The sequence below is a fragment of the Rhododendron vialii genome, chromosome 7a (genome assembly GCF_030253575.1).
Source record: "Rhododendron vialii isolate Sample 1 chromosome 7a, ASM3025357v1".
In the NCBI taxonomy this organism is placed as follows: domain Eukaryota; kingdom Viridiplantae; phylum Streptophyta; class Magnoliopsida; order Ericales; family Ericaceae; genus Rhododendron; species Rhododendron vialii.
Window position 1 is genome coordinate 20,828,277 of NC_080563.1, and position 23,332 is coordinate 20,851,608.

General features: G+C 37.7%; 1 protein-coding gene across 2 annotated transcripts in view; it reads right to left on the bottom strand.

Moving 5' to 3' along the window:
* Positions 1 to 1,380: 1,380 nt before the first annotated feature.
* LOC131333327 (pleiotropic drug resistance protein 1-like) overlaps positions 1,381 to 23,332 on the bottom strand; it is a 29,954-nt gene continuing 8,002 nt past the window's right edge. The window contains exons 3-24 of one of the 2 annotated variants that reach the window (XM_058367790.1): positions 23,035 to 23,123; positions 22,848 to 22,932; positions 15,781 to 15,940; positions 15,601 to 15,677; positions 15,218 to 15,271; positions 15,030 to 15,120; positions 14,432 to 14,733; positions 12,295 to 12,576; positions 11,697 to 12,013; positions 11,461 to 11,621; positions 11,236 to 11,339; positions 10,961 to 11,117; positions 10,392 to 10,499; positions 10,145 to 10,308; positions 9,477 to 9,809; positions 8,723 to 9,013; positions 8,549 to 8,632; positions 8,332 to 8,465; positions 3,914 to 4,141; positions 3,655 to 3,826; positions 1,806 to 2,060; positions 1,381 to 1,715 (exon numbers count right to left, since the gene is read on the bottom strand). In XM_058367790.1, the coding sequence (XP_058223773.1) occupies positions 1,458 to 1,715; positions 1,806 to 2,060; positions 3,655 to 3,826; positions 3,914 to 4,141; positions 8,332 to 8,465; positions 8,549 to 8,632; positions 8,723 to 9,013; positions 9,477 to 9,809; positions 10,145 to 10,308; positions 10,392 to 10,499; positions 10,961 to 11,117; positions 11,236 to 11,339; positions 11,461 to 11,621; positions 11,697 to 12,013; positions 12,295 to 12,576; positions 14,432 to 14,733; positions 15,030 to 15,120; positions 15,218 to 15,271; positions 15,601 to 15,677; positions 15,781 to 15,940; positions 22,848 to 22,932; positions 23,035 to 23,123 (3,906 nt within the window). In that variant the 3' untranslated portion in view covers positions 1,381 to 1,457. The remainder of the gene's footprint in view (positions 1,716 to 1,805; positions 2,061 to 3,654; positions 3,827 to 3,913; positions 4,142 to 8,331; positions 8,466 to 8,548; positions 8,633 to 8,722; positions 9,014 to 9,476; positions 9,810 to 10,144; positions 10,309 to 10,391; positions 10,500 to 10,960; positions 11,118 to 11,235; positions 11,340 to 11,460; positions 11,622 to 11,696; positions 12,014 to 12,294; positions 12,577 to 14,431; positions 14,734 to 15,029; positions 15,121 to 15,217; positions 15,272 to 15,600; positions 15,678 to 15,780; positions 15,941 to 22,847; positions 22,933 to 23,034; positions 23,124 to 23,332) is intronic. The other variant, XM_058367791.1, reaches the window with a different exon arrangement.

Consider the following 23,332-nt stretch of genomic DNA (forward strand, 5'->3'; position numbering starts at 1 on the left):
CTGCCATGAACATATAATTTTTGACGCTGTCAATAGCGTCGCTAAGATCTTGGGCGCTGATCTGAGGACCAGCTTCCTCGAGTAATGGCACGTCGACTGCCACTCCCTCAGGACTCTGTGGTGGATCCGGGATGGGTGGATCCGGTTGTTGCTGTGGCTTCCTGACCATGATAAAACCCTTAGATGATTAAGGTCCCACTGGGCGTGCCAAAAAGAATGTTCGGCTCCGAAATGGCTCAAGGACTGAGCGGGCGTGCCAAGACTTGTCGCGTCTAACGTGAAGGGTTGAGCGTCCCTTTTCTGACTTCTTCACCGTGAGAGCGATAGTGCTGCAAACCTAAGGGCTGGATTGCAGTGTTGGTTCGTGGTTTTGCCTCTACGAGCGAGGACTTAATAATTTCCTAATCGTGTAGGAAAAAAAAGTAGCAACGTAGAATGACTTTATTATATCGTGATAATAAGGTCGGGGATACAAGAGAGATATGAATAACTTTATTATGTCGTAATAATAAAGTTGGGGTACAAGAGAGATAGAAAACTCTAATTACTTGGAGAAGTAATTGAGTGATGATGAGAAAAGTGAGATAATTGCTTCGCTGGGAAGACTTTGATTTTTTAAGCGTTGAGCTTGATTGGTGTGTGGACCCTTTTTTCTTCTTGTCTTCTAGTATTTATAGGCCAAGAGTCTTCGAATTTTCTGCATGCAATGAGCTTGTTGTCCTCTTCTCGTGATGACACGTGTCCCATGTGAGCTCTGGGTGCTGCCACGTGTCGGCAATAACCATCCACTAACATATTTAGTGGGATCATGGGTGATTATTGGAGGTAAATAACAATTACCCATGTGTTTATTCTTGATCATGGAAAGTTATTGGAAATATTGGATATTCCACCTCCTGTTTCCATGGGCAGTTGACAAGTAATGGGCCACCTCATTCCCTTTTTCTGTGGGCATTAACGAATAATGGGCTAATTTGACTAAGTCAAATAGCCATGTGGCAGCCATTCCAATTTCTTCGTCCTTTTGCTCCTCATGGGTCATGGGTCTTCAAGAATGTAACAGGCCTTGTTAAAGTCTAGCTGGGCCTTATTTATTCTTCAAACAATGTAGCCCACGGCCCACGACTTTTTGATTCTACATCCGGTTAGGACTAAAATTGAACGGGCCCAATTGATATTGCCTTGGCCCATTAATCTTAGCCCAACGACTTTTCATTTTATGGCTCAATTTAATTGAATAATAATTAAATGGTTGTCCAACGCTTGCCCAGAACTGGGTGCCAAAAACGAGTGTAAACAGCATACCACCTGCAAGTTGCATAAAAAGACACTAAAATAAAAGCTTCGAAAATTTGGGAGTGCAAAAAGTCTGTCCAAGTAAGCTTCGAAAATATGGTCTCAGGCATCATTGTCATTGCACGAATCTTCACCATGCATGTTGTTTACATACATCATTATTATCTGTTCTGAAAATTAAATGCCTTAATTGAGAAGGCAAATATGAACCCAAAGAGCACAGCTATCCCAGCCACAATTATACCAACATAACCCACAAAATCATGCCTAAAATCAAAGTAATTTACCACAAATTGTTTGACTGTTTCACCCGTGTCAAGCCTGTCCTGAATGTCTCCAAACTGTGAAGCAACTAATCCGTACAAAGTCCAAGATACCGGGCAAATGTAGACATACCACCTCCACCACAATGGAATCCTCTGCAACGATAGTAAAAGGGAAAAACTAAACTAAGACACTTTTTGAGTGGTTATCTCGATCGTGGATTTTGAATTGAATCTAGAACTTACTGTTTTTGGAATGATGAAGCCGGAGAAAAGGTTCCATACAGCATAGAAGGCAGAAGCAACTATGGCTGCGATGCTGTGGTTGGGAGTTACAGCTACAGTCATCATCCCATAGTATGTGAAGTATAAGAAGGTGCAATACATGAAGAACAAATACCAAAAGAATTTGGCTACTGTCCACTCAAATCCGATCATACTGTAGACTATGACTCCATAAATGACACTTTGAACAAGAATGTATGGGAGCTCAATCACAACCTGCGCGCATAATACGACAACTAATGAGAAAAAATAAAAATTTAGAACCTTTATGAAAATTAACAAAAACAATAGTCTCCAATTACACTCGACTATTTTAGATTTTTTTTCATGTTGCTCAACTTCTAAGTTCCACGTAGCGTGGGTTGATCTACCAAGGGTCTTGTTTTGAACTATGGTTGTATGTAGATTTGTTGCTCCTTGATGATTGGCGGCCGTAGAGTGAGGATGATACTCATTTTTATATTTTCTAGTATTCTTAAGGTTCATAGTACATAGGGGTGATTCGGTCCGGTTTTCACCGATTTTTGGAACCGAACCGGTTATCCGGTTTGGAGAATTTGGAAACCGGAACCAGTTGAAACAAAGACCGGTCCGGTTTCAATCGGTTCGACCGGTTTCTCCGGTTTCTTGCTCTACCACAACAAAACCACCATACACGGCCACCACCACCATCAGGCCATCCTCGCCGCTGCCACCATCATGCCCACACCACCACTGAAGGGTTTCGAAGCTCCGATTTAAGGGGTTTTGAAGTGAAAAATCAGTGGATCGGAATGGTTTTCAGTTGATTCAGTCACAGATGATGGACGAGGGGAGTGAGAATGAGAGGGATGATGGGTTTTGTTGATCTCCTACTACCAGAGATCTATGGGTTATGTGTGAGAGAGAGAGAGAGAGAGAGAGAGAGAGAGAGAGAGAGTCACTGTTGACTTCCATTGGCGCGAGGAGAGGGAGACTGAAGTCGGCTGGAATGAGGGATGGAAATTTGAGGGAGTGGGTCTTAGGGTATGTAGTTAATAGTTATAAAACTCACATATGTATGTAATAAATATAATATAAATATTCGAAGTAAAAAACTCAACAGGTCCGGTGGGCAAGTGGTAAAGTGAGGCAATATTGTGCGTGGGGTCTCGAGTATATATAGGTGAAACCATTATGTATTCTATCTAAGATAATAGTGACGACAAATTTGGTTTTGCTTTTTCGGGTAACGCTATACTGTATATGAAAGAAGTAGAAATACATAAATAACTTTAATACGGACCATCATACTAGTTATGTACGGACCATCAAAACTAAGATGTACTAATGTAATAGTTTCTCTTTCCAATGACCTAAAAAGGTTTTCCCAGAGCATGTCTATCCTTATTTCTCCCGTCATTCAGATTTCTATCCACAACCCTTCAATTTCCCCCCAAAATTCTCTCTCTCTCTCTCTCTCTCTCTCTCACAGTTGGATGAATGGGTTGTTAACTTTTGTACTATAGAACTTCGGTGCATTCCAAGTTGGCACTTCCCAAATACTATTTGTAAGTTTTAGGTGTTGAAATTAGATTAAATTAGGATGTGCTACTCATAGTTCAGATGATTTTAATTTCGGCCTACTTGTTTTGGTCTTTGATTTGTTTTCTTATTTTTTACCTTATATCTTTGCACGTTGGCTGTGTGTGTGTGTATATATATATATGACAAATTCCACTGGGAAGGTAAGCCAATAATACAGAACATCATTGGTTTTCTTTGTAGGAAGGTACATAATTAAAGCTTGCAGTTTTCTATGATAGGCTCAACAGAAGAATACAGCCAATACCTGTCCAAAAGCATAAGGCAAAGCTGAGTACATTCCTGCTGCTTTTTCCCTGTAAAAGACAGTTCTCTCAACAGCTACTACTGGCTGCACTGACGTGGCATTTTGTACACCAACAAAAATGACAGCACTGTACATAGATCCCATTGCATTGAATATATCTTGTTGTGTTCCCCTGAAATCCAACACAAATGCACGGATTTTGAAACTGCGAAATGGATAGAGAATAGAGAGAGTGGGGGTTCCATGGCTTGTGGATTACCTTTTGGAGCCAATATGCCAGAAGATTGTCCCAAACAGCAAAGCTATAATAGTTGTGAACAAGAATCTCATTGCAGTGTATGGTGGGTTTCGCCAGTATGATAGGTGTTGTTTCCATAGGCATGCCATACATTGGGTGAAGAAAGACTGCGAGTACTGAGTGGCAAAGCATAGATCTTTTGATCCCCAAGGGGGTGTACTCAGTTCTGTAATTGTTTCTTTGTTTCTCCTGATTCAATCACCATGTAGAGTTAATGTAAGACCCTACCATATATTGGAAATAATTTCAGATAAATGCCAAGGCCCATGGCATATAACTTGAAATGGTAAAGAGACAAATTAAGGGGTTCCGTGCAGTATCGCCACTTGACTTACTTAAAGTGGTGTAGAGACCCGTATCTAACTTTATATTTATTAAATATTTTCTTGACATGATATGTGTTATTTTAAATGCTTATGAATTTTACGAACCATGGATTTTTTTTTTTTTTTGAATATAGATGTGCATATACATGTGTAGACATTTACTTGACCATGTTCGAATTCGTGGGTCTTCAATCGAGTGTGTTCAGAGATCCTCATATATTGTGTAAGGGTATCCACTATGGCATAATAAAAAATGGATAGTCAAAAGTTTCCACATTAGTTTTTGATTATCCATTTAAGAGTTTGCTAATGTTAGCAATGTAGAAATCCACAATAACATAATCAAAATTGAATAACCAAAACTTTCATATCACCTTTTCAAACTACCAAAACCTAAAAATTGTGAACATATAAAATAGTTTTTCTAAATATAGTTTTGAACTAATATTAGCAATGTAGAGATCCACAATAACATAATCAAAATTGAATAACCAAAATTTTCATATCACCTTTTCAAACTACCAAAACCTAAAAATTGTGAACATATAAAATAGTTTTTCTAAAAATAGTTTTGAAACTAATAGAAACTACTATTTATTAGAAATAGAAAATAGCTTTTCAAATTTTTTTCGAAAAAAATAGTTTTTGTGTAACTTCAGTTTTTGAAAAAATTGTTTTCATATAAGAAAAGGTTTTGATTTCATATAAGAAAAGGTTTTGAAAAAAAACAGTTTTAAAAACAAAACAACTTTTCAAAAAAAGAACAGTTTCTTTTTTGTATAAAAACTGTTTTTGAAAAACACCTAAAAAAATAATTTTAAAAAAAAATAGTTTTTTTTTTTGAAAACATTGTTGAGAGAGAGAGAGAGCGAGGGGGGGGGGGGGGGGGGGGGGGTGTGGGTGGGTTTGGGGGGGAGGAAGGGAAGATAGAGAATATTTTTGTGTAATGATGGATGTATTCGATTGAGAATATATGAGGTCTACTAAATTTGGTTATTGGCAAAAGGTTGCTAGTTTTGGTTATCCAAAGTCCAAAATTTGATTATTTCCAAGGAGGTTGCTAAGTTTGACTATACCATTGTGAGTCATATTCTGCACCAACATTGTTAACTTTAGAAACCTATTACTTTTGATTATGCCATTGTGGATACCCTAATTAGTGTTAGAAACTTTTAGAGCTAATTACTTGTTTAAGTGTTAGTTTGAGGGCCTTAGTGCAATAAATTATGACAGACTAGGAAGAGGAGTGATAACTATAAACTTGGGGGGCGATAAGTGTATTTTTGTTACACTTGGATCACATTTTACCATTTACATTTCCCGTCTCTCTCTCTCTCTCTCTCTCTCTCACACACACACACACACACACACACCTCAAATCCCCATCCAATCTTCATTTTACTTGGGTATTTTGTCTCTACATCAAGAAAACTTGGAGGGATCAAGAGATTCTCTCAAGCTTGTGGGCTCTCAAACATCATCATCTCACTCATCTCTCTTCTTGTGCTAAACATTTGAAGTAGGGTTTTCTACTAGCTACCTCACAAAAGCAAGTAGTATATTTGGAAATTATTACAGTATTATTATTTTTAATGTTTTTGAGTAGTATGTTGATCTATGGGGAAAAACAAAACCTAATTTGAGTAATATGGTGTAAACTTGGAAATGTTACTTGTGGATTAAAATTGATGGAACTAATGTTTGATTGGGTGTAGTAGGAACATTATACCTCAAGATATTTGTTCTTCCTAAGGTTGGGGTATGTTTATTTGGTTGATAATGGATACTACATACTAGTTTTGGGTACATTGATGAATTGTTTGTATTGTGTAAAGAGCGCGAGCGCGCGCGCACACACACACACACATATATTTACATTGATATGGATTTATCTCTTGTTGACATAATTGATAAGTTGTTAAGAGTGGGGTTGATAAAGTAGACATTTGTCTATCTATAGTTAATGCTAGATGGATTTGAAAAGAAGGGTTAAGATTTATGTTGATTTTAGTCGTTTATACTCATTGAAATTTATTTGGGAATTGATGTTTGTTATTTGGACTAGTGAGCCTATATTAGAGGCTGGTTTGGCCATTTTATACTTGTTGTGTAGCTAGAAACATATGGATAATGAGGTTATCCGTAGGTGTATAGTTCTGTAAATCCGCGCAAGATAAGGTGCCCCATAGGCCTTTGGGTTAATGACCTATAAATTTGGATGATTTAGGACCTGATTAGTCGCTAAGGATTGGCACACAACTTTGATACTTGAACCTCGGTCTTATGTGCCCTTATTTTCTCGTACTTGAGTTTAATATTTGACTTGTTTAATGTTTGAATAATTTTGGTTTCACCTTTTCGGACTTGATTATATTCAATATGAACTGTGTTGAGTTAATAAAATTTCAAGTTTAGTAGAAAGGGGTATAGGAGTACAACCATTCATATTTTTAAACATGTTACTTGCATCTTTTTGTTTCTAGTAGATTATGTGTGGATGGTCATGCTCACCCCTACCTTATAGGTTTGAAGGACAAGGATAAGCTTTGATGGACACGGCAGTGGAGATATCATTTGTGTTTTGACGAGTTTATCTAAGTGTTCTTTTGTTGGGCCTTGAAGGCTATCTTCTGACTACATGTGTGTGTGTGTGTGTGTGTGTGTATATATATATATATATATATATATATATATATATATATATATATATATTACCTCGGGCTTGTAATGATAAATATTAAACTCTACTCTAGAAATGTTTTGCTATGTTTTTTGGCAAATGGAAGGAAAAACTTGTACCTTCTTTTGTAATTGAAGTTGTAATGATTAAGTGGATTTTGGTGCCTTGGTGGCAAATTGAAAACTTTGAAAGATTTGGAAGTGGATCATTTGTTGCTGTTCTTTTAATTTGGTTAGACTCATAGTTCAATGCATGATGGAATGAAAAGAAATTGTTTTTATTGATTTGGTGATAATATTTCTTTTATTGAGCTTAAAATCGTATTACTGGATTATATTAAATGTGGGGCGAGACAGGTGGCCATTTGCTGCTAAGGAAGATAAGGGAGCAAAGAAAATAAAAACAAACTAAATTAGGCTTTGATAAGTGCATGAGTCATGCAATACATCACTTCTTTTTTTGATTGGCATGCAATACATCACTTTGGTGAAGAGTCACCATGTGCCATATATGGAAAGAGACAAGAACTGAAAGGGAGGAAAAAAGGACACACATACAGAGGGGAAAAAACTAGGAGGTATAAAGCTGGTCTTATTCTTGGGAAGGAGGGGTGAATTTCCACAGAAAAGCTTGATGGTGCATCCATGGTGGGGTAGTAGTGTGAGCCATATTTCTATGGACCACTTGAGATTGCTTTGGAGTTAACCATGCATGAGTTTGGTGGTGGTTTATAGGAGAGCAACGAGAGAGAAGTGAGGTGGTGGTGGTATGACTATTTTGTGAAGTCGTTTTTGGTCGGGACATGTTGTTACAGTTAACAGCTACTCAGCTAGAATACACAACAATAAGTAGGTTTGAAAGTATTTATGCCGTTGCGTTTTTCCTTCAGACCTAAGGATCACAAATATGCTGACACAAGAAGTATCAAATAATGTGGACACCACGTGTTGTAGTCAGCATTTTTATCTTTTTGTTTTATGTAATCTGTTCGATATGACATTATCATGCCATTTATGTGAATATGCAAGTTGAAGGCATTACCAAATCTAATGTAACACTAATTTCTCAAGTCTTAAGGAGGAGGCACTAGTTAATATCGTATTACTGCATAAACGAAAGAAGTGTTCCACAAGTGGCGAAAGCAAGTCCGAGCCAGGAAATATTTATACATGTAATAAAGCATTTTTGGACATGTGTCCAAGAGATGTCGAGCATTGTCTAATGAAGTTTGTGTTGACCCGACGTATGAAACACATCCTCAGAAATGTCCATGCTTCTTAGCTTAGGTATTGACCTTCGTAGATTACATGTTGACCTTTTTAAGTAGATGTTGAAACCAAAATTTTCATTTGATAATTCAAGTTATCCCATACCTGTATAGTTCTGAGTTCTTGTAAACTTGAGCAAAGTCAACCTCAAGAGCTGCTTCTTGTGCTATTGAAGTCACCTCTAACATCCAAGTAGCTGGATTATAACCATCTTTTATTTTATTGACTCCATTGATACCCTTAAAGAAACATTACTTGAATATGTTAGCTGCTAACTGAAGATAGGGAAATTTTAATAATCATGTGCATTCATCAATTTTACCTCAAAGTATGCGATGAGATGTAAAGAGTGGTGGCCTAATGGACCTACGTATATTTCTTCACCTCCTCGTTTCAATAGAAATAGCTGAAATCCCAAAAAGGTTTTTCCTCAATAACTTATAGAATTTTGAAATTATAAATCATAGGATCCAAAAGCGTTTGAAAGAATTCATACCTCATCGAATGCATCAAAGATGTCGATGCTTGGTTGATGGATGGTGCACACCACAGTTCTTCCGGTATCTACTGTGTTTCTCACCGTTCTCATCACTATTGCTGCAGCCCTAGCATCAAGTCCTGACGTTGGTTCATCCATAAAAATTATTGATGGGTTGGCTACAAGCTCAACTGCAATTGTAAGTCTCTTGCGTTGCTCGGTCGAAAGACCACTTACGCTTGGCAACCCAACAAGGGCTTCCCTTAATGGTGTTAGCTCAACCAGCTCCATTATCTCATTAACAAACATCTGCAATTCCTCATTTAGGTTCCAGTTATTAACAAGGCTAAAACGAATTTTTAGTATGGATATCTTAGTTTTTAGGCCTATATTTTTGCAGAACTCTTTCCAAAGAATATTACTAAATGGAAAAATACATTATTTTTAGAAGCTTTGTTACTTTTGTGCATAAGCCCAAATCAGTATTGCAAAATATTTATTAAAAAAACAGTTTCCGAAAATAAAAAACACTGATGATTTCTTTCGTAAGTTGTTTATTTATGAGCGGTATTGCTCCTGAGGATATACAAACATCTTTTTGATGTTCTTGAAAAGTTGTAATCTTGCAAAAATTCTAGGGGAACAAAAGCTCTAGAAACCATCAACCCAAAAAACATTTTTTTGTTCTCCAATAAATTAAATCAGAAAAACAGAATCCAAAAACTACAACAACAAAGGACCTTCTTAACTACGTTTATAACTGGTAACTCACCTTTCTGGTGGCAGAATCAACTTCATGAGGCAACCGAAGCCACGCAGAGTAATTCAAAGACTCGTAAACTGTGACATGAGGAGAATGAACATCAGTTTGCTCGCAATATCCAGCTACGCGAGCAAATGTTTCTTGCTTCTTTGGGTATCCTGATACCAAGATCCTCCCTTCAATATATCCACCAGTTTTTCTACCAGCCAAGACATCCATCAAAGTGGTCTTACCGGCCCCACTAACACCCATTAGCGCTGTAAGGACTCCTGGTCTAAAAGCACCACCCACTCCTTTCAGGAGTTCTAGCCGGTCTTCTGGTATACCTTGTGCTTTCATTTCCTGCCATTGCCGTACCAACTTCAGCACTTTGTACAAAGAAAATTGAAGCATCACAATAAGCTTTTTGAAGCATAGAGTTTCGGATTTCATAAGGAATGCAAAATGCATAAACCAGGTTCTTCATTTCCATCACTTAAAATCAAACATGGTATTGATTTTCCTACTGTTGACTAACAGATCACATCAATATTCCATTTAAATGGTAAAACCAAGCAGAAGTGTACATGAAGCTTTTTTTAGCATATAAAACCCAAATAACATTGTAATTGGTTCAAGTTTAGCGCTCGAGTTCAAACAAGTCTCTTGAAGTTCCTACCCTTAAAAGTAGAAGATACCTGTGGCATGTCTACAGAATACTTGATATCATCAAAAGAGATGGAAAGGGGCTCAAATGGTAGAACCATTCCCCGCTCCCTATTTTGGTTAGCCTCACTAATGCTCCTCATTCTTGAAGAGCTTGATTTCAGTGATACACTTCTTTGAACTTCATCGCCCCTTCCTTCATAAGTATGCATGAGACAAGTATCTTATTACTAGAAACTCGCAAATTGGAAAAGGACAGTTGAAAGTTAAATGACCCACCGAACGAGCTCTTATCTCTCAAAGGGAGCTCAATAACTTCTCCTGCTTTACAAGCTTTTCTCTCAGCTAAGGTTTCATCAGAAAGAACTGCCTGAGGCTTCTCAAATGCTGCATCATGCGGATAAATTAATTAAGGGAAGTTGAACATGTGTTGAACCCAAGGTTTTAAGTAATGGTATCAGGACATGTAATGATAGTGGTTGCAGTGTAACGGTATCGGGAGTATCAAACAATACGTATCGGGAATCGGTTGTAGTGGTTTTGAATGTTTAGAAATTAATTAGAATAAAAAAGAAACTTGTAAAGTGCCTAAATAATGCATAAAGGTAGAGTATCGGCCGTGAACCTGTCCGTGAATAGGAAAAAGACCAATACGTGAAGGGAACCTGCCAAAACACATGTGCTTATCCATCCCACCCATATATCCCAGTGTAACAATATTGGAAGATGCTAATATCGTTATGTAATGACTGATATTTAAAATCTTGGTTGAACCACATAAGCTTGCTAGGCTTTGCTAAAAGTTGAAAAAAAATACATACTACAAAATAGATAAATTAGTTACTTACGGCCGAGATATGCGAGAGCCAAAGAGAACAAGGCATTGAACAGAAAAACATATCCAACTAAAGCTCCTACTCCAATCCAATACCAATGGGCTTCTGGAAATATTCCACGAGACTTCAAAACCAATACTCCTAATGATTCTGTAGAATTAGGAGGCACCTATAGCACAAAATTTCCCGATTCTAGATTATCATAATTAAAATTCCAATTGTTTAATACTTTTTATTTTCGTATAGGCCGAATTATAGGGGAAAAAAAGTAAAGAAAAGATGCTTACGTGTCTCCAACTGTCCCCAAGAAATTCATTCACCGCTATAGCGTTCTGCCCATACATCAGAGGCGAGGCCCAATAACCCCATATCCACCACTTCTTTATATCATCTGATGCAAAGAAAGTATTGATCTTTACATTTGACACAATATATGTAATCATGTATATGCACATTTGTTATACTTTTGTGGCACTTTTTGTATTTTGTTTTTTGTTTTTTGTTTTCCTTACCTCTTGACAATATAAATCCTCCCAACACCAGAATTGCAAGTAATGCAAATGAGCCAAACGTGTTTGCCACAATCATGTTTCGTCCTAATGCAGCAATAAGTCGGAACAGTCCAGATGCTGTCTGATTAACGCAAAGGAGTAGAAGGTACATTTTGAACAACCTGCCATTGAGGAACTTATCAGGTTTTGAAATGAAATTGAAAACCCAAAGCATAAATAATAGTTACACAATTTACCTTCCGACGTTTGGATCAAAACCTATAACATAATAACTGGTGAACACCCAAATACCAACTTCTATAAATGTTATTGGGATCTTGAGGATCCATGTGGGCAAAGCAAATGCCCACGCAGGGAAAAAATGAAGATCCCTTTGCTTGTAAAAGGGAGGAAGTTTCATGATAGTCATGGCTAGCTCTGCGAACCCATTGAACATAGTCGTAAGGAGAGTAAAGAAGAGAGCACCCATGAAAATCACACCATCTTCTATTGTTTTCTTGCTCATCTCACTTCGTAAAAATATCATCATCACAACGAATGCCATTATAATAAGCTGAAAAAAAAGAGAGAAAAATATTATCTCCTCTTTGTTTTTTGTTTAGGAATTACTATTTTCAAAACATTTTCCTAAGTCTTGCTGCGTTAGCGGATTTTAAAACTTGTTTTTCATGATTATTGGAAAAACAACCAATTTGCAATAAACATCAAAAAAGTTTTATGCTGGAAACCATTAAGACTAATATAAATATGAGAACGAGTGCTTGTGCTATCAAAATCAAATTTTTAAGAAGTCTTGTGGAAATTTTGATGTGTTCAACATGAAAACCGCTCAACTTGAGTCATCTTGAATATGTAGACAAACGAATTCCTCTTCATGAGCAAGTACTCCCTGGATATGAGAGCTTTCAGCAGTTCTTTCTTACTGACACCATATTTATTAGTTGCTAAGGCCGCCGGGTGGCTCTTGGCTTTGTCAAACGGGATGGAAAGCTCGTCCTCTAGCTTCCGACCAACATGAAAGGACTGAAATATCTTTGCAAATTCCCTGGCAGTAACAAAACCATAAGGCTCATGTCTCCTTGTCCAGTACTGCTCTTGATCTTTCCTCGACGTCACCTGTGCTTCCCACCAACAAACTTATTAGGAATTTGCTAAACCCTAACACGGGATCTAGCTAGGGGTTACAAGCGCAAAAACTCAAAGAGATCAGAAGTGTAAACACATACACACAAGAAAGAACTGCTATATCTACCGTAGTTGCAGCTGTTTTGCTCTGATGAAGAATAATACAAGAGATCATGTTATAATTAGGACTTTTAAAGCATCCAATTCAAAATCAAATGGCAACGACTAGAGAGGTTACTCAGACTCATATACTAGTTTTGGAGGTTGCAATTAACCAATGTGGGACAAGCTCTAACACATCCCCACAAGTGCGACACCTGACTCACTTGTGGAGAGGTAAAGAAAAGATCCATATCATAGGGATCATAACAAAATACGGTGCACTTAGGCACAAACAACGAGGCAATCAATCAAGAGTTGCCGGAAGCCTAGCATTCATACTATGTGTAGTGGACAGAGAGCCAAGTCCGACTGGTCGTGGGACCTCACGTCACAAGTGACCCATTTCACAGAGGACTGCTTGGCCGAACACACTTGGGCTGCACACTTGGCCTGACAATCTCCTGAGGCTTGTCTGGCAAATCCAGTTGGGAAACCCATGGTCCAGGCTGAGAGGTTCATGACCGGACCGTGTGGACAACTCATTAGCTAGTCGGATTCTACGTGGCGCCTCAGTCACACATTCTAGCCACGTGTGATCAGCCACGTGCACACCGAGCGTCACGTATGACATCACCTACCCAAACGATTACGGGTGAGGTTACAGGGCTCATGCCTAGCACGGACTTACTTGGGGAGCAAGTACAATTTTTCGATAAAAGCCTAAAGATGAAACCCTAAAGAGGTATGCCTTTTCTAGATCTGAGATCTAATGTTCTTTCTTTACCCTCTTCTCTCCTAGTGTCTAACTTAGGCATCTAAGTGCCCTTCGGCTGAGTCCAACCAGGTGACGCTAACTGGTTACTGTTTTGTAGGCCTGCTCAAAAGAGGAGGAACACTTGGAAGATCCGACCTGTCTTACACCGAGTGAATCACCACCCCACATTATTTGCAAAAGCATCCAACTTATAACCAACTGGCAATTAGTGGAAAGGCCGCCCAGAATCATATATTAGTTTTAGAGGTGATAATTAATCAATGTGGGACAAGCTCTAACAAGAGCTATTCATGCTACCTAAAAGTGTTTGCAACGCATACCAAAAAAAGGGTACTAATTAAGTCGACCATAAATAACTAGTTCAAACACCGGGAGACCATGCTACAAACCATAGCACTATTGATACCTATGATAACAAGTATGTGCAAACTAACATTAAAGTTGTATCTGACACGCGTATAGCTTCATGAACACTGCATTGGCACTGGAATTTTCTTTTACTTTTTGTCCCTGGGACTACTGTTACAACTTAACTTTTACAACATTTTTTAATGCATAACAAGTTGATAATACCGAAGTAGGAACTTTTACTAGCAAATTCATCAACGAGGGATCGTTGATGCAAAAGGCTAACCAAATATTGGTACTAGCTTCTATGTATGCGTAAAAAGGATATAAAAGTGAGACAAAAGTATCTGGGACATTGTGAAACGTGCATTGAGAAGCTTTTTGTGGCTTTATGTACACCTCAGCTACAACCATTAAGCCTTGATTAGTGAAATTCAACGTTGTTGAGTGCAGATTTCTTTATCATGAAATTGGTTTTTCCCCAGCTAAAATTAATGTGTGGCTCCACCAATGGTGTATAGTATTATCAGTTTTCACAATCCATATTGAAACATTAGTGTCCTAAAGAATATCAGTACAATATGAGAAGTATTCAGAGAACATTTGAGTTCAAGAATTTACTTCTTGTAAGAAGTCAGCCACCCCTTTCCTGTCTGGACACTTGAAGCCTATGTGTTCAAAGAACTCAAGCACATTCTCACGGGGCCCTTGGTATACAATTTGACCGTCTGATTGAAGAATTATGTCATCGAATAAGTCGTAAGTTTCTGGTGCCGGCTGGAGGAGGGAGATAACACAAGTTCCTTGGAGGATATGGATGTACTGCTTGATTGAGTTCACAATCTGAAAAGTTGTAGAACTGTCCAAGCCAGTTGATATCTCATCCATGAAGAGCGCTCTAGCTGGTCCAACTAGCATCTCCCCTGTAGTATATTTTCAAGATATTCAGACTACCCATTACACAATGTTATCCAATTCGAATATTTAAAAGTGGGTGACTCAAAATTAAGAAATGAGATGTAATATATTATTGCAAGAATCAAATTCCGTCGAAAAATAAATTTTTTCAAATAAAAGTGAAGGTTTATTTAGGATAATAATAAAACAATTCCCTATTGAACAAAAGTAGCGAAGAAGAAACGATGCAAAACCGGGAGCATTCATGCTAACTCATTAGGTTCGTCCAACATGTTTTGTTCTAAATGTTGAATTCTTTTACCTGTTGTGACTCGTTTTTTCTGCCCACCGGAAATTCCTCTCAGCATTTCATCACCTACTAGAGTGTCAGCACAAACTTCCAGCCCCAAAATCTGTGAATACACAATAAGAGAAAGGGAGGGATATAAATCCAATTTCTCACAAATTCTTACAATGCTATTGTTAATTTTTGGGATTTGAATCAAACACCTTAAGTACATATTCTGTGACCGCATTGGCCTTCTGGCCTTGTAGCGATGCTGACTGCATTGTACAAGGGTAAAGCTATATTAGCATACAACGAAAGCACAACCGATTCACACCAATCATAGACAAATCAAAAAAGTAAGAACTGTATTTCTAGCAGAAGAAAACGTATATTTCAGAAATTGGAAGTGTTCATAACTTGTTTTTTCGGAAATATTCCAAAAGTTCTTGAGAAAACGTTGTAAAGATGTTTCTGAAGTCTCAAAGCCAATTCGTCTCAAAATTGAATAAGATAGGAAAATGTTGAGTTTGTTTGTTTTTAAAGATAAAATGTTAGGCCGCAGAACTAATTAATCATGGAAATTTGTCATCATATATTCACTTACCTTCATGTAAATATCAAGATCTGGGTCTGGCTTAATGTTGGCTTCTTTTTCCCTCCGGGACAATTCGGTTAGCATTTCTACAAAAAGAAAAAAGCCAAAAACTCAAACGAAATGATTGAGACCAACTATCATTCAGCATGCTATTATGAAGTCATCTATTAAATCTAAGTAATCACTAACCATAACGAGGCCCAACCCCTTGGCATCGAGCTGAAAAAGCTAGTGTTTCTCTCACTGTCAGTTCTCCTATATGCAGGTCATGCTGGCTTGTATAGGCTGATGTCCTTTGGGGGACAAACTCATCCATTCCATGACCGTTGTACGTTACTATCCCTGAAACCTGTAATAGAAAATTGGTCCACCAAATTCATGTAAGATCACAAGATGAACCAAGTTCTTAAAACCTTTAACTTTTTGCAAAGTAATTCTTATGTAAGTATATCCCAAAACAAGAGGCCAAGCCGCCGAGGTAATAACCTTCAGAGCCAAAAACAACAATACAAGAGGAAAACCTGGACTATGCTATAGCCAACAATAGACAATCAAAAAACAAAGCAAATAGAGAAGGCCAGTGAAGGAAATCACAAAAACAAACTCAACTATCGATAAATCCCTAAGGCATGTCCCATACTTCATTCATTCTTCTATTCTCATCTTGTGTTGGAAAATTCCATAGCAGCTGAGAAAAGAGCCTAAGCACTTTGCTTTTATTAGATTTACCACTTCCCCAATTGGACACCAAACCAAACATATTTAGGGGATATTTGAAAGCCACATTTATGCAGCAGGTGCCACCAAAACTTATATGAAAATCTGCATTCATAAAACAAGTGGTTCTGGGACTCAAGTACAACATTCAACTCTGATAGCAACCCAGGAAATCTAGTATGGCAATCTCCATTCGCTGGAAGGACCCGAAATTACTGGGTCGTCTTCATCCTCAAGCAGCACCAAGTGTGCTGGGGGGTAAGTTGCATTCCTGTCCCTAGGTCAATTCCAACCTCTATAAAAAATTATAGAAGAAACCTTCTTGTGAGAGACTTACTCATGATACACCACACTGTCATCATTATGTGGGAATAAAGGCCCAATTGGGGTCCAATTATCCAATCAAACCAAACTGCCACAACGTTTGAACCATTCAAATATTTTATCTTTTGCTAGTAGCCTGGTACTGCTACATAAACCTTCACCTTTGCGCCAAGTCCAGTGTGGTGGTGTCTAGCACAATAAATTACTTACGCCAGAAGGCTCAGAACATATGATCCCAGAGCCAAAACCACTGAGGAATCTAATCAAAACACTTGGTGCACAAAACAACCGATACAGTAACCCATCACTGAAATTTCTCCCAATGAACACACCAGGAACAAAAACCCACAAAACAAGTTTAATCGACAACAACAATCATCTATCTTTATGACATTCTGCAATTTCAGTTTTAACTTCCTCAGTCTCTAATCTTACTCTTCTCCATCGAAACCTAATGACTTTCCACCTTACCTTACAACTTGAGTTTCATCCAACACAGTGGTGTTGAGAGATTTGCCAAATCAACAAACGTACAAGGGCAAAGAATAAGCAATAAAAATAAACAAAGAACGCTAAGACACTGTTGATTTATACGTGGTTCCACAATGACTCACAATAGTTTTCAAGAGTATAATATGGAGTATATATAACCTAGGATCTACATAACCAATAACCACGACACCCCTGTCTAGGTTTTTGAATGACTCGGCGTGGTTCTGTCTCGGGGTAATTTGGTGCAATAACGAATAACCTAGCCGTCCATTACTGTAATAAATAAATAGTTAGAATTCGCTTAAACTCTTTTCTGAAAAAGTTAAACTTTCCTGGAAGAGTTTTTTAAATATAGATTGTCCAAATACATATGGACGGTCAGAATTACGCGCACAACCAACACATGCGCGTAGCATTTTTGGTCCCCAACTCCCTCTCACTCTCTCTGTCCCACCCTTCTTTGGCTACCACGTAGCCCTATTCCACAACCACGTTAACTTTGTTACTTAACCAACAAATATGCACATATTCTGTGCACAGAACCGGTGTACGTCCCACATAAATGATATGAGCCGTTCATTAGATGTAAAATATTTTTTCGAAGGTCTCCGTGAAAATTTAGTTCAATCTGATACTTATAAATGTTCAATCCAATCATCTAACTTTTCATTCGAATTTCAGGTGAAAAGTTAGATGATTGAATCAAGCATCTATATGTATCAGATTGAGATGATTTTTCTCAGGGGCCCTTGAAAAAATGTTTTACTATATTTAATGAACCGTTTGAATTGTTTGCGTGGGACCCATAGCCGTGATTAGTGCATGATATGCAGTAAAAAAGACACAGACTTACGAAACAATTGGTTTTGGTTGAAAACTGCAAAGGGATTTCGTCAATATATGTTCTCTTTGCAATTGCTTCCATATGCTTAATTACTATTAATTTGTCAAATTCTGGTATTGTTAAATCTAGTAAAGTCATCCTGATCTTTCCCTTTTCCATATTATAGTTATGATCAATTCCTAAGCTTATTTTGTAGGTTGGCGATAATGCCACGACCTTATTTTTTAGTTCCACGACATTTTCAAACTGTTCACTTTTTTACCCTTTCTTTTGCTCACCGACCAACAAAGTTACAACTGCACTTCTTTCTCTCACTACACACACTTTCCTCAAGAACCCACCCACCTCCCTCAAGAACTCACTTCACTCTCCCATCCCCTACTCCTTTCTCCCATTTGTGTCTCTTTCTACTCTCTCAGTCCAATTGTTCTAATTTCTAGATTGCTCGCTGAAGAATTGAATTTGTTGTTTTTGTAACTTTGGACATGTATGCTCTGCTACCATTCTAGGATATAAACTCAAGTTGTATGCGGTCAAATCGATGCCACCATCCTTTTCACTTGATTTCTTGATCTAAATGACTAAACATGACAACATCAAATGTGGACGCTGGAGAAAGAGAACTGATAAATTGCGTTTTCGTTTTTTTCAAAAATTGATTGTTGCGCTCTGTTTATTATTTGTATACGTGTATAAATCGTCAGATCGGGGAGAGGGGTTTTCCATACTGGCTATATTTGGAACAGTGGTAAGGAGTGGAACCGAGCCACGTGGATGTGGAGGTGGGGTGAGCGGAGGAGACGAACTAGAGGGAACCAGAGCAGATGAGTGACAAGCAAAGCCATTGACTTTTCTTTTTTCCGACGAGTAAGAACTGGGTTTGTTGTGTCCTATGCGGTGGGGTATAGAATAGAAGAGGAGTAGAATATGAGAGAGAGAGAGAGAGAGAGAGAGAGAGAGAGAGAGAGAGAGAGAGAGAGAGAGAGAGAGAGAGGGTGGGTACTAGTCACAACGTAACAATTGTCGTGGCACTAAACAAAAGAGTCGTGGATTTATCATTAACCTATTTTGTAATACTATGAAGGTTATGGACCCTGAAGCTAGTTGTTTGAGTGGTGAGTTTCAATCTCGCCGTGAAAGATGACGGTGACTTACTTGAGATTAATGTTGTCTCTAGAGATGAAGGTGAGAAGAACGAGTTTGGTGTTGTGCATACCCATATATGTTGTGCACTCCTAGCCAGTTCCCCTTACTTAGAGCATCCGCAATGGGAATAATCAAAATCGATAACCAAAATGTGCCACGTCAGCATTTGATTATCCATTTAGTTCATAATCAAACCTAACAAACTTGATCTCCACATTGGTTATTTTTGTATCCCTATAAAAAATCCCCTCACAATACGCAATGCATCTATGTCCAATTGCAAACGAGTTCCAATCACACACCCGACCACACCAAATTATTCGTCTCGATGAGACGATTCTAATGTGAGGTGTTTTTTAATTTTTTAGTTTTGAATTTGGTTATTGGGTTTGGTTATTGGTAAAAGTTATTAAGTTTGGTTATTCAAATGTCAAAATTTGATGAGTTGCTAAGAAGTTGCTAAGTTTGGTTATTACAATGTGAACACTTTTTTGAGTAAACATTGCTAACTTTAGCAACCTTTTAGTTTTGATTATTACATTGGGGATGCTCTTAGGTCGCATATATAGGAATTTTGCTCCAGCCCAAGCCCTTGAAGCAGATATGACTAACAATTCTAGTATAGCACCGAAAGCAATAATGGAGTTTATGGCTAAGCAAGTAGAGGTTTTTCATGAAGATTGAAACTAAAGACCGCTGTGTTTAGTGCCACAGCAGCCCCTGTTGTGCTTAACACAGCCGGGCCGCAGAGGTTGACCCACAGATTCTCTAAGTTGAAAAATCTTTCTCCAGGTTAGGGTCAGTTCCGAACCTTTACTCAAGGGAGCTGTGCTAACTTCATAGATTCTAGGCACAGATTTTGTGCAAATCACAGTGTGGCAGGGCTGGTCCTGAGATGAAGCGGGAGGTGCGTCCGTTTTAGGCCTCCGGATTTTATGCAAAAATCAGTGCCCGTTGTCCATAAAATACAAGTATATAATATAATAAACGAGAACTAAAAAATTATGCATTTCTTTTAAGAAATTTTTTTTTTCATAAATTTAAAAAACTCATTGATATCTAGAGAAGTGTTGAAAAAAATTGGAGGTTTTTTTTTGCAAAAATTGTATTATTTTTACGTCCTCATTTTGCTGACTGGACAAACATTATGGGACGGAAGTAGTATAATTTATTTTCTTCTGTCAACGCAAGAGAGGTGCTGGCTGAGTTGTGCAGTGTAATTAAACCAAGAGCTCCCTGGTTTGAAACCAGGAGCTTTGTTTTGGCAAACAATTTTTTTCCCCTTCTTGTTTTCCTGTTGACACCTCTTAGAGCATCTTCAACCCTACTTTTATTTTACCTAGCAAAAAGTAAAAAAATTACAATCTTTTTTGCCTGTTCACTTTTTCATCTATGTATTCCAATCTTACTCTCTATTCTTGCTCTCTATCCAAATAAATATTTATTTTTTGAACATCTCCCATAGAATTAAGTAGCAAAAATGTAAATATAATGAGAGAAAAAGAGAGTGGAGAGTCTCCTTCTCTAGCTACTAGTAGATAATGAAAATTATAGAAGGCAAAGAGTCTAGTGAAGTAACCCTTGGATTACTCAAAATGGATTTTGGGTAGCTATTATAGCCAAGAGATCTCAAATAGGGAGCCGGTTGGAGATGCTCTTATATTATAAACTACTTATACTTAAATAATTGTAGATGTCACTCAAGACCAAGGTTTAAAGATTTTGTGCACCATAAATGTTTTGATAAGGTTTTTTTTTTTTTTAAACTTTGAATATCAAATTCAGAATTAAAACACAAATTTATTAAAAATATAAATAAAAATTTATTTTCACTCAACAAACATTGATAAATAAAAAAAGAAAAGAAAAGAAATTACTGCAGACTCTGCAGTGCAGTTGGTTGTCTCATTTGGCCTCCCCAGTGGAGGCGTGCATTTTGCGTGCTTCACTTCACAATTACCATCAGATAGTACACATTAATTATCATACTAGGAGTTGTTTGATTGCACAATTCAACACTTTAAACTGAATGTATTAACTAATATGTTATTAAGTTGGTTTGATAACTATATTTCATCATACTTAGGTGTCGTACTCGTTCTCCTTAGGTTTTTTATTTTTTGGGCGTTTTGTTTTGATTCAAAAAAAATTTGTGTTTATTAATTATGCACCAAACTCTTGTAGATTATTGATTCGTCTCAATGAGAGGAATCGGATATTTTCAAAAATATCCAAAAGCCGTCTTTTTGGGTTTTATCTTGAATATTTCCAAAAATATGAGGGTAAAAGTCATAATCTTTACTTTTTCAATTCATCTCATCGAGATGAACCAATAATCCACAAAAATTTGACACAAGCCTAACAAATGAAAGAAATTTTTTTTGAATAAAGACAAAGCTCAAAAAGTTCAAAAAGCTCCCCAAAAAACTAAGGAGAACAACACCTCTATTTTAAGTGTCTCTTAAAATTGTAGGCTTAAAAGTTACAAAAATAAGTAGCCTAGCATCTACTTAATTCTGACTTAATTTGTTAGTACTTGTATGTCACTCATTCTTTTACCACCACCACTCTCCACCGCCGCCACCACTACCCTCCATCGTCACCACAACCAACTACCCTCCATCGCCACCACAACCACAATTCCACCTTCGTCATCACCATTCCACTGTCGTTCAAACACTACCACTACACCACCTATGCCACCGCGGTCACCACTATTCCACTGTTGCCATCATAATCACAACTCCACCATCGCACCACCACTATCATTATTGTTGGCTTGCCACCATTGCCACTACTACCATGACCGCCATGACCATGCCACAGTCATCACCACTACTACTCCATCGTCGCTGCCACCATGCCACCGTTAGTTACCTTTACCACCACCACCACTGCTCCATTGTTGCCACCAACCACTTCATGATCACTATTATTACTACTATTGTCATCACTACTACCATTGTCGCCACCTCTAACACTATCACCACCATTGTCATCTCTACAATACCACTACCACCACCCTTTCAACCATCACTATCTCTCAATCATGTTCCACCACTACATTCACCACAAACTTTTTCACCACCACGACTACACTAGCGCTTGCTATTGCTATCACTTGCACTACTCTCCACCACCGTCGTCTCTCCACCACCACTACCACACTCACCATGCTTCCACCACACCACATTGAATGCAACCACCACCACACCACATTCGCTACTACCATCACCGCCACACTACCTATTGCCGCTACCACCACCACAAATAATTTAAGCTAAGATCATTTATTTTTATATATCCAAACAATTATTTTAATTCAGCTATTGATATTTTTATCAAACAACTTCTTGAGTTAAAAAATTCAGCATTCAATTTTCAGTACTTGATTTTTCAACTTTCAGCTTCAGTTTTCAATTTTATCAAACAACACCTAAGATGTTAATACTATTAAAATGACAGAATAACTAATAAATCGCTATTATTTATCTCCTTTTTAATGTGATTGATAGAGGAAGAGATAGTTGGGCTTCACTAATTGTTGAATTCGAAAGCCATAAATAAATTTCCATAAAATTCATAATTCAGCTCTATGTCTATGTCGGCCAACAAATTAGGCATGTTCCATTTCTCCCATGTCTCCTCTACTAAACTCCCACATTGAACAACTCATCAGGCAAACAATGTTTGTAAGTAGGTTCAAAAAATGCAACTTAATTAATTTTCTTACTTTTAGATTAGGATCAAGTTTTCCGGCCAAAGCTAGCAGCAATGTTGTTTTTCCAGAGTTTGGTGGGCCTAAAAGCAATGTCATTCTGCAAAATATAGATATTAATGAAATGAGAACTAATTAATTAATAAATAATGTCGTTAGGTAGAGTTTGTACTACACTATGTAGCTGCTTTTTTCTTCTCACCTGCTAGGCTGGATGATTCCACTAACATCATGGAGAATTGTCAAGGGCATCTTCTTACTTGGAATAATCTGGAGATGATTCAAGAATTCCTAGAGGGATAGAGATTCCAAGATTAGAATTTAGTTTGTAAAAATAAAGATAATGCTATCATATATATGAGATGATACCACGACGGAGACATCATTTCGAATTGGAAAAATTTCAAGATACCCTCCAAATTTTGACCTCCAGTCCTATCCAGTGAGTGATCTCGCACACCAATGAGAGATCCCGCACAGTAAAGCTGTGTGGACCTTGC